Source organism: Poecilia formosa, unplaced genomic scaffold (genome assembly GCF_000485575.1).
Source record: "Poecilia formosa unplaced genomic scaffold, Poecilia_formosa-5.1.2 Scaffold253, whole genome shotgun sequence".
Lineage (NCBI taxonomy): Eukaryota > Metazoa > Chordata > Actinopteri > Cyprinodontiformes > Poeciliidae > Poecilia > Poecilia formosa.
In genome coordinates this window covers 192,297-203,969 of record NW_006800192.1, presented here as the reverse complement: position 1 = coordinate 203,969, position 11,673 = coordinate 192,297, and the positions used below count along the sequence as shown (strand labels likewise).

At 36.4% G+C, this 11,673-nt stretch overlaps 1 protein-coding gene across 1 annotated transcript; it reads left to right on the top strand.

The window, feature by feature from the left end:
• Nucleotides 1-2,293: 2,293 nt before the first annotated feature.
• Nucleotides 2,294-11,270, top strand: hibadhb (3-hydroxyisobutyrate dehydrogenase b). The gene is made up of 7 exons (XM_016680668.1): nt 2,294-2,405; nt 2,872-3,032; nt 3,130-3,239; nt 3,331-3,452; nt 10,548-10,681; nt 10,872-10,948; nt 11,072-11,270. Exons 1-7 carry the CDS (start codon nt 2,336-2,338, stop codon nt 11,253-11,255), a joined length of 858 nt encoding a protein of 285 aa, XP_016536154.1. The 5' UTR covers nt 2,294-2,335; the 3' UTR covers nt 11,256-11,270.
• Nucleotides 11,271-11,673: the final 403 nt, after the last annotated feature.

Below are 11,673 nucleotides of genomic sequence, written 5' to 3'. Positions count from 1 at the left end.
AACCAAAAAAAAGAGACTCAACCAAAAACAACAAAAAAAAAAAGTTTAAAAAAAAAAACTTAGTGATTTTTGCTTTGACATGATTTTTTTTTGATTGAATACTACTTTTTTTGTTTGACATAATTTTTTTTTTGGTTGAATACTACTTTTTTTGTTTGACATGATTTTTTTTTTGGTTGAATACTACTTTTTTTGTTTGACATGATTTTTTTTTTGATTGAATAATTGTGAAACAAATCTAACTCCATATTTTTGTTCTTTGTGTGTGTTTGTGTGTGTATGCGTGTGCGCGCATGCGCGTGTGTCTGTGTGTGTGTTTATATCTCAGCCAATTTTAAAGCCACTTTTTCCTTGCTAATGTATCAACAAGGGGATATCCAACATTTCAGGGCTTTCCTAGCCAAGCATTTTGAGTCAAAGAGCAGGTCTTTCACAACACCTGTGTTTAAATGCAAAGGCACAGTTGCCTCAAAAAATAATTCTTGAATAGAAGAACTGTCTGCGACAGACTGGCGACCTGTCCAGGGTGTACCCTGCCTCTCGCCGAAACGTTCGCTGGAGATAGACACCTGCACTCCTCCCAACCCCACTAGGGTCAAAGGTGTACAGAAAATGGATGGACGGACGGACTGACGGATGTATGGACGGACGGTCGGATGGATGGATGGATGGATGGATGGATAGAAGAACTGTGTAATCTGTAATGAAGACTGTCAGCCTTTATTTTATTTATTTATTTATTTATTTATTTATTTCAACTTAGGAGTTCAATTTTTTGCTTAGGAATTTATCAATATACAATTCTCACCTGCATCTTCTATACAGAAATTGCTTACAAAATATAACAGATCATTAAAGCTTGTTAAAACCAAATTAGCAAAGAATTACAGTTCAGTATGCATGTGATATATTCCCCTTTATTTTCACAGGGTTTTCACACAAAAATGAACTGGAAAATGAATGGTGAGAAGGGGAAGGTCTATTAATGACACACCACTCTTGTCAGAGATGTATTTGTAAAATATCTATATTTTTTAATAATTGTAATCAAATTCCTCTCACCTTGTTCTGTGTTGGTATATCACATTAGATTCCCCCCAAAATACATCGAAATTTGTGTTTGTGATGTGACAACAGGAGAAAAAGTTCAAGCGGGTTAAGCAGAACCAAAGCGCTAAGATTGGTATCTCACCACTCATCTTCTCTCTTTACACAAATGACTATCTCAGTCTGTGAACTCCTGAAATTGTCAGGTGACACCACTGCTGATCTAACTCAGGGCAGTGATGAGCCTGCACACAGCCAGGAGGTGCATTGATTAGTCCTCTGGTGTGGTCAGAACCACCTGGAGCTTACCCTGCTCAAGACAGTTGAGATGACGGTGGACATCCAGAAACACTCTTGTCACTCCCAGCCCTCACCATCCTCAACAACCCTGTGTTTACTTCAGATCCCCTCTGGCCACTATAGGAACCACCCTTTCTTGCAAAGTAACTAAGTTGGACCACACACAAAGTCACAGTTCAGAAGAATGCCCAGCAAAAAAATATATACTTCTTGGAGCAACTCAATTTGATCCTCAATTGAAATCCCTGCGGACCCCAAGCATCATGGACAGAAACTGTATGTATGTATGTATGTATGTATGTATGTATGTATGTATGTATGTATGTATGTATGTATGTATGCATGTACATATGTACATACATACATGAACATATGTATGTACACACATATGCATATTAGCTATATATATATTTTAGCTATCTCTAAAATGTATTTTACATGTTTTTCTTTCAAAAATTCAGTGTAGTTGTCTGGGTGTGTGTGACAGTGACAGAAATTTTGAATTGTACTTTTGCTGTCATTTAATAGAAATCCAACACTAAGGATAGGGTTTGCAAATTGGTCTACGTCTAGAAAACCTTTGCACAAAATAACAGTTGCTCTGTTTTTCACATGTAATATTAATTAATGTGCTGTCCTTAATTAAAAAAAAATTGAATTGAATTGAATTGAATTGAATTGAATTGAATTGAGAGCAAATCGGAACCGAAGTAAAACAAAGTTAAACAGAATAAAAATACAACGGGTCCTTATTCTGATTATTAATTTGATCTCAGCAAAACGATGCTGATCTCAGAAAAAACACACAACTCCCACCACCTGCAGGAAAGAAACATTGTAGTGACGTAGTACATCCTAAACCCTCCCCTGGTGCTCATTGGCTGAAAATGTAGGGCCGTGCTGCGTAATCCTGTTATCTGGTTGGACAGACCAGCTGTCTTTCATGAACGTACGTTTACGTCACCCTTAAGGTCAAGAGGAAAGAAGCATGGCCGCTGTGCTGAGAGGTTCTCTGTGCCTAGTAGGACGATGTCGGAAACATGTTGACATTGCGTGCGGTACGGAAAGTTAATTAATAAGACTTTGTACATTTGTGCTGTCCTATTCTACTTTTTTTTTTTTTTTTTAAGCAAAGCAGTTAAATGAAGGCTATTTGCGACACAACAGTGGTTTACCTTGACATGTTTTGGGTAAAGTTCGGGATAATTTCCGCTGGAATTATTGTATCTGCTGTTCTACGACCTTATTTTACAAATTAAATATCGCGTTTTTGTTCATATTTAACTATTAGACTGTTTAGGAAGGTTAGTACTAGCATTTCTTGGTTTTAAAAGACTATGTGATAGAAATCGTCTACATTCCATCATGTGTCCTACTGTTGTCAGATAATTTCTTAGAATATTTTGTTGTCAGTAGCATAATTCGTAATTCTATACAAGAAGTATCAAGCATGCGCGGTCTTAATTTGCATAACATGGGATTTTGTGCATCTTAATATTTACCCATTTCATAATTTTGTTACAGTTTTCACACGGTCCATGGCCTCAAAAACACACGTGGGGTTTGTTGGTCTGGGAAATATGGGAAACCCAATGGCAAAAAATCTGCTGAAGCATGGCTATCCTGTTATTGCAACAGATGTATTCCCAGAATCCTGTAAAGAGGTGCAAGAGCTGGGTGCTCAGGTAGTGTATGCTGAATATAGACTTACATTTATATTTCTGTATATATATTTCTGTGACATGTTTTGCAACATTAAATGTTTTTACTTTTGTTGTACAGATTGTAGACAGTCCTGCAGAGGTTGCAGAAAAAGCTGATCGTATTATTACCATGCTTCCCTCAAGTCCTAATGTCATTGATGTGTACACGGGACCCAATGGCATTCTCAAGTACAATTTAATTTCTCTTTAAATGTTTGCGCTAAAGATCACTTGGTCTTACAATGAATTAATCTAATTTATTTATTGTTTTTCTCAACAGAAAAGTAAAGAAAGGATCCCTCCTGATTGACTCGAGCACCATTGATCCGTCTGTTTCTAAAGAAATGGCTGTGGCTGCTGAGAAGTTGGGGGCAGTTTTTATGGATGCACCTGTATCAGGAGGTACATTTCAAACAGATTTTTCTCTTTTTAGTTGTGTAAAAAATATCAAAGTCACTGTGCAGCTGTTTAGGAAAGTTGGTACTAGCATTTCTAGTACCAGCTAGAAATACTAGTACTTGAAGCTGAGTCAGGTCAGGTATTTCACACAAGCGATTTGCACACAAGCTGCTTGATATATATGAAGTGGTCTTGATCCAGACACAATTATTAGGTTAAGAGGCTGGTAGGATATATCATTTTTTGTTTTTACATTTAAAGAAGAAACTGTCCAGTCTGACAACCATTTCAGTTTAATTATATTTATTTTTTCATATAGAATTGTTATTTTACCACGATTTCTTTTAAATAAACAGATATGTAGACATGCATAATCTGTTAGAATGGAACTGAATTTTCAGTGCTGTAATTTGTCAGGCCTCTGTTAATTGAAGGAGACCAAGACCGACAAAGCACACTGTAAAACATACGAAGATACTGAATGAAATATGTGTTGTGAAAAAACAGACAGACACCTGTTTGGACATAGCTGCTTATTAGGTGGACCTAATTCTCCTGCAGTTTACAAATGGGCATAACAGAAATTTGGTTTCAAAATAACCTTCTTCACATACCTGGTATTGTTCTTCAGCCCCAGTCAGCTTCATCTTCATTTGCATATCCTGTGTAGTTCCTCAATGTTTTTTTGTTTTTTTTAACCGCCTCAGTGGTGATGGAAGCTGAGTCAGGCCAGATATTTCACACAAGCGATTTATTGGCAACATTTGTTATTTGGTCCCTTGGATTTATGTTACTGGATGAGTAAAGTCGGTAATTTTGGAAGAATGTGTACAAGCACCAACGGGATGGGGCAACCTGCAGCAAATAAATATACCAAGAGATTTTGAAGAAATTTCCCAGCCAAGGGTAAACACATAAAATGAAGTTCTTGGAGCATCGACCACAGCACCTGCACACTCGTAGCTCGCACATGTTCCCACATTTTATGCCTACATGTTGCCAACTGAGACACGCCCATCTTGGCTAGAACCAAAACAGACATAAACCTGCTAGAGCGAGACTTGATGATGTAGAAAGTGTCAAATATCCATTATCTAGGTAACTGTAAGTCACGTAACATTTGAATTTTCGTCAAACAGTCTTTGTCAGTGGTTTAAACATAATGTTATTCTTTTGTTGTGATGGGGGGTTTTTTATGTGGAATGATGCCACTTCTGCACAAAAAATGTTTTTCTGATACTTTTGGGAGACTACACAGGGAAATAAGTTCTCAGTGAGTCTCCAAAATTATGTGATAATGTTGTGTCAAAGAACTTTGAGTGATTCACAAATTTAGAAAATGTTATGTACTTGGTGTCTTGCAAAAATGTTGGTACTCCTTTAAACATGTATATGCTGTCACTTTACAACCACACATTTTCATTTGTTTCACTTTGATCTTATGTGACAGACAAACACAAAGTAGTACATTGCTAATTGAAGCTGAAGGAAAATAATGCATAGTTGTAAGTCTTTCAAAGAAATGTGTGAAATGGATGTGTATTTAGCCCCCTTAAGTCTTGTACTTCAAACAAAATATAGTACAGCCACTTCAGAAGTTATCTAATGAAGACATATAGTCCACCTGTGGGTAATTCAGTCTCAGAGTAAATAGAACAATTATATTAGGACCTCAGGTATTTTGTAGAGAACATTAGTGACGTAACACCATCAAATCAAGGAACACTCCAATCAGGTCTGGGATAAAGTTGTATGGAAAGTTAGCTTGGGGCTGTAATATGAAATAACATCTTACACAACCTTGTTCAGTCAACTATTGGACATAGAAAGGGGCATGGTACGGCTGCAAACCGACCATGTCTTGACGTCCCACCTCAACTGACAGGCATGGATAAGGAGAACGTTAGTCACTGAAGCAGCCGAGAGCTTTGGAGAACATGTTAACAGGACAACTATTTGTTCTGCACTCCAAAAATCTGACCTTTATCAAAGAGTGGCAAGAAGAAAGCCATTGTTAATAGAAATTGAAGACATGCAGGCAGTTTGCAGAAGCCATGTAAAGGACACAGCAACTATTTAGTTGTAAAAGTGTTGAAGGCTATTAAAGCCTTTTGAATTGCCTTGTTGCTGAAGATGTGCTAGACAAATAAAATTCCCTTACTTTGCTTTGATGTGACTGATAACGGAGGTTACGGCGGAGCCACACTGAAGCTGACAATTTGAACAGAAACAAGGAAGAACCTAATCTGCAACTGTAGTCGATTCAGCTCCTGCTGAATATATTTACATTAACTAAATCCTTGTTCACACTGTAGAAAATGTTTTGTCTTTGCCAGATCCATATTTATCTGTAAAACATTTTCAAAAACAACAAATGATTGTTTCAAGGCAGCCTATTTTAGAGTAGGATGACCTTTAAATGTCCTTTGGTAGATTTAAATTTTTTCTGTATCTGCAACAAATTGAAAAGCAAATGAAAGCTTTTTATTTGCTCCAGGGTTTCCCCTATCATTATCCAGGGATGTTACCCGATTGCAATTTTCTGGCCGATATCTAAAAAACCTGACTGATTTTAGCCTACACCGATTTGTTTCTATAGATATAGCAACATACTTTCAAAGTTGGCAATTGTAGATTGACTATTGATAAATTGCAGCCCTCTCTCAGCCCCTTGTTGTTATAGAAAAGATTGGTGGATAAGATCGGCTTCACATGCAAGTATTGACTGATCGCCGATCACCCAGAATTAAAGACATTGGGGCAGATTGATCTGCTCACCCCTAACAATCTATCCGCTGTCAGTGCAGTATTCCTTTTTTTAAAACACTGCTCTGGTTGCAAACATAGCTTCTTATGTTTAGAACCCAAGTAAATCAAAGGTACCATTAACTATAAAGGATTTTGACATTTATATTGTTATCCTGTCTACTGTTTTGCCAAAACTGGGATGTCACGCTTCTAAATATTCTTCTTTTTTTTTCTAAATGAGGACTGAGTTGTCCTCTACTCACTGGCTGCCCAAATGAAATAAAATATGATCATATTGTGATTTAATTTTTGCTCTAAATTAGAAAGTATCCCATGCCTTCAAAAAAAATTGCAGTATCAAGAAAGGATATTAGTATCTCTGACAAGTTTGAAATGTTATTATTGTGACAGCCTTACATGTACATGCATTTAAATCAGGGTAGACGGCACAGTAATTTTATGTCCTGACATAAATCTCCAGTTCCCATGGCTGCTTTGTCTTGTCAGAGTAGTCTCTTTATGTTCAATTGAGGTTGGTCTGTTTTATGGCTGGCCCCTGAAGATTAGTAAAAATTTATATCCTTCCTTCCCATGATGGCCCACATGAATTGGCATTTTTCCTCCAAAGGTCTGTTTGTGGTGGTGGTGATTTAACCACTGGAAACTAAACTGCATATACTTACATCAATCCCAAGCTTTTGGTCCTTTTTAATAAAAATGTTTGAACAACTCAGTCTGTCACTCAGCGATTAAAAGAAATACAGTGGCAGTGGTTAAAGCTCAGACATAAAAGCACATGTGGAAAGAAGAGACTGCTATAATTAAATCAACATGTGTCTTAAAGATGTTTTTTGTTTCATGTTTAGTAGGCAGCTGTCTTTTTTCTGTTGTCGAACATAGCTGGTAAAATAAGTTTTGAACACGGCTCCAATTTTCTAAGTAAGTAAATTTCTGAAGGTGCATTTGACATAAAATTCTCAGCACATGTTGGTAACAACCCATCCAGCCCACACATGCAGACGAATAAACCGCAGATTCCCACAGATTATGAATTAGAATCTGGAAAAGATTGAACACATGAAGAAAAATAGGTGGAAAATGGCATTGAAAGTCCTGACCCAAGCTGAAATATATCAGTAATCAGAAATCCTGTCACTTAGTGCAAATGAATATCATTTAATATTAGTGGGGCCATAATCTGGAAGTGGAAAGAATATCATAACACCAAAAATCTGCCCACTACCATGTGCTCCCCACGAGATTTAAAGAGAGGGGTGAAAAGAACCATTTAAAGAGTTGAGCAAGAGACAAGTATCATTTGTGGAGAGCTCTAGAAATAGCTGAAATTAGTAGGTACAATAGTTTCAAAGGAAAAATAAGCAATGCACTCAACCACCATGGCCTGTACGCATGCTCACCACAGACTTCACTGCTGAAGAAAAAGTATGTTGAAGTGTGTGTAAAGTTTGCTGAACAACATTTAGACAAGCCTGTGAAATACTGGGAGGACAGAGTTTGGTCAGATAAGAGAAACAAACTCTTTGGATATTAAAATACACACCATGTATGTTTGGAGGTCAAAATGCACCGCAAACTATCCCAAAAACACCCTGCCAACTGTACATTTTGGAAGTGGGATTATTATATTATTATAGTATGGGGCTGCTTTTTGACGCACTGCACTGGGAGAGAGTTCATATAATTGAAGTGGTATGACTTATTTGCATTTATGGACTCAACGGGTTGTTGCTGGTGATGATTTCATGTTTGTTGCACCTTAGGAATATTTTCCTAAGGTTGGGAGGTTATGAGAGGTATAGATCATGTCTTAAATACTTATCCTACCTTGTGTGTCTACTTTATAACATGTAGTTGCTATAAAATGACAGAGGCTGAAGATGGTAAAAGGGATCATATTATTCATTTTGTTCTGCCAAACATATACATTCATATATGTTTGGGAGACAGTCATGTTGAATGTACTTTCTTGAAAACTCTAATAACTAATTAAATTGACTAAATTACCTATTTAACAAGGCCACCAAACTGGTTAGCAGTTTTCCATGACTCCATTGTAGCTTCTGTACCAGACTTCTAACATTTGCATCGCCACATGAGAAAAATATTTTATGTCGGAATATCTCTAATGTTCACAGTGTAAATATTTTACCCTTAGACTTTAAATGAAGGTGGCCGTTTCTTCAGAAAAAAAACAAAACAAAAAAACTAAAACACTTACATCCGTGTCAGTCCCTTTCTTTCTTTGAGGTTAGTCCGTTTTATAGTAGGACTCTACAACTATAATAAAGATTTATATGCATATTTGCCCATGATTGTGCACACTGGATTTAGGTTTTCCTGTTTCTGTCTTGATCAGCTGTGTGCTGCAGTAGGAGTTTAACATCTGCAAATCATACGTTGATAGTCCCATCAATCACAAGGTTGTACATCTTCTACATAAAACGGCACATTAAGCCTTTTCCAGGAGAACTGGTGCAACCCCATGCCATTTGAGTACATTTTGGACTTGCTGTTACTACTTTGTCTTTTTTCCCCCTGTACAACTGATTCCTTTAAGGAAAATAAGATTAATTTGACCAAAAGACAGATTGTGTAATTGTGTTTTTTATTTTTTTTCAGGCGCTTTTGAGCCCAGAAACACAATCTATGCTACTTTTCTTTTAAGGCTAAGTCTTTCTGGAATTTAAATCAGGGATGTCGCCATAATTTAGTTTTTGCTTTTTTTCCCCTATTACCAATTAGAGTGAATCAAGATTGTTTTCTCATGACTCATTGACCATTTGGAAACTAAGCTTACTGATTTAATTGTAATTTCTTTTCCAGATTCTTTCTGTGGAACTATTGCATCAGAAATCTGATTTATTCTAGTTTCTCTTGTATCAGAACATTTCTTTAGTGTGCTTTTCACACCTGCTAGACTTTGACAGTGTGAAATGTTCCAACTCTCTTCATTTATTGTGCTGTTACTGACTAAACTCCTGCATTTGGATATATCTTGATTCATTTGTAGAATCTGATGGGTTTTTTTTTGTTAAATGTAGATGTTGAGGATACACTGTGTAGCTGCAGTTGATCCTCCTTCTTTTATATGCGTTGCCTTCTGCAACACTTAGCTCATTGTTTCTGTCCATTAATGCAAGATGCTTCGGGCAGTCTTTGTCTGAGGATTAGGGAAGGGGAAACTTTTAACACTCACCTTGGCACTTCTCCACTGGCTTCCTGTAAACTTAAGGATTAATTATAAGACTGTGCTGGCTAAGTCTTTGGGACCCATATGTTTTGCACCTGGTTATTGTATAGTGTCAAGATTTTAACCCTGTATGAACCTGAACCAGAACCAGCTGTTCCTGCATCTAAATGAAAAGCAGCGTGAGAACAGACAGTCAGATTTTCTTTTCATGCATCTGTTTTTTTCAGGGCTTCCACCGACTGCACAGACTGCACAACTGCTTAAAAAAATGGTTTGAGTCACTGAGTCAAACCATTTTTCTATAGTGTGTGTAGGTGTGTGTTTGTGTGTGTGTTTTATTGGCAATGACTAAATCTAAACTCAATAATTGAGATTGAATTTGGATCATAATCTTTAACTTCAGTTCATGCATGCATGTGCATCTGTTCTTACAAATGTTACAAAAATGTTTTTCAGTTACTGTCATACTTGGACTTATTGGCAACATGTAGTTATACTGCATTATAAATGCATTATAAATAAGCATTTATAATGCTTATTTTACTAGCATTATAAATGTAAAAGTATTTCTGTTTTTAAAATAAAATCGTTTTAATTTTGTTGTAAGATTCTCTTATCAGCTATTTTTCTTGGTCAGTTTTTGTTTTATAGTAGAGGATTGTTTTATTCTGAAAAATCCACTGTCAGGAAGAGACATGTTTTTTTCTTTCTTCTTTTTAGATTAAGACATTTTTGCACAGTTTGTTTTTCTCTGTTTTCTGTAATGCATATTTTCAATTTTTTTTCTCTAGCACATTACAAAATTGTTGGATATGACTCTATAACTGGCTAATAGATTAAATTAGATCAAAGTAATCTGAATTATTAAAAGCATGAAGAAAGAGAGAGAAAATATGATCTGTGAATTAGTTTGATCCACTTTGGGTTTTTTTTTAATGAAATGTAAACTTCCTATAAATTACATAAACACGCAACATATGAGACTTGGAACTGCTCCTTTAAAACTTTTATTAGCAATTTAAGTTTTACCTAGTTGATGCAGTGTGCTCCTTTTTTGATTCAGTGTTAATTTTGGCTAATGAAACCTGGCTTTATCGTCACAGCAACATGTGCAAACATGCTTTACTTTTCTTCTCTAGGTGTGGGCGCTGCCAGTTCAGGTAAACTGACTTTCATGGTCGGAGGAGCGGAGGAGGAATTTACTGCAGCCAAAGAGCTTCTCAGCTGCATGGGAGCTAATGTGGTTTACTGCGGTCAAGTTGGAACGGGACAGGTGTGATTACCTTCCTAGTGTTGGTCCAGTTTCATGGAGTTTCCCTGTTCATAAAACAACCTTTTAGTAAGATAAATATGTATCATATGTGTGTGATAGTCAGTTGTTGAACAAGGACATTTTCTCACAAATGACAATAATCTTAAGTATTTTGGTTTCTAAATTCTTTCATGTGCTCATGTGATTACAGGCTGCAAAAATTTGTAACAACATGCTTTTAGCCATAGGAATGATTGGGACCTCAGAGACAATGAACTTGGGAATCAGGTAGATGATGATGATAATAATAATAATAATAATAGTAATAATAATAAAAATTGAACTGGATAATTAAGTATGTTCATAAGTAGCTGAAATATAATTCCTGCAGCACATTCTCTTCATCCACAGACTTGGACTAGATCCAAAACTTTTGGCCAAAATATTAAACATGAGTTCAGGCCGCTGCTGGTCCAGTGACACCTACAACCCAGTGCCAGGAGTCATGGAGGGAGTCCCATCTGGAAACAACTACCAGGGAGGTTTTGGCACACAGCTGATGGCTAAGGTCAGTTTATTCACCACGCATTCATAAATAGAGGGTGGGGGGGGGGCTGTTTTTATGGTTAATTTGGTAAAGTAGATGCTGGGTTTGAGCTGTGGGGTCATATATGTTAAATTTAAATAATTATTTCTTTTTGTTTGCATTCTCACAACTTTCTGCAACAAGCAATCATACATGGTCTTTTTAAGTCAGAAATTGAATGAAAACTGATCTGATGAGATGTAATTATGTAACAGCTCCTATATTTTTATATTTTGAATCTTTCCACAATTCGACACACAGATTATTTCAAGCTATTGTTTGATTAGAAATGTTTACCTAGTATCAAATTTATAACTCAACCCTGGTGTGTTAAAACAACCTGACTGAATCAGTGCATGTTTCACCACAAAGTTACCAAAATAATACAAACGGGGTTATTTGTAATATATCTGTATAGTTCTTTATA

Coding starts and splice junctions, on each gene's coding strand:
- hibadhb (XM_016680668.1), top strand. CDS start 2,336: ATGGCCGCTGTGCTGAGAGGTTCTCTGTGCCTAGTAGGACGATGTCGG. Junction 3,453..10,547: donor GGATGCACCTGTATCAGGAG/GTACATTTCAAA, acceptor TTTCTTCTCTAG/GTGTGGGCGCTGCCAGTTCA. Junction 10,682..10,871: donor GTCAAGTTGGAACGGGACAG/GTGTGATTACCT, acceptor ATGTGATTACAG/GCTGCAAAAATTTGTAACAA.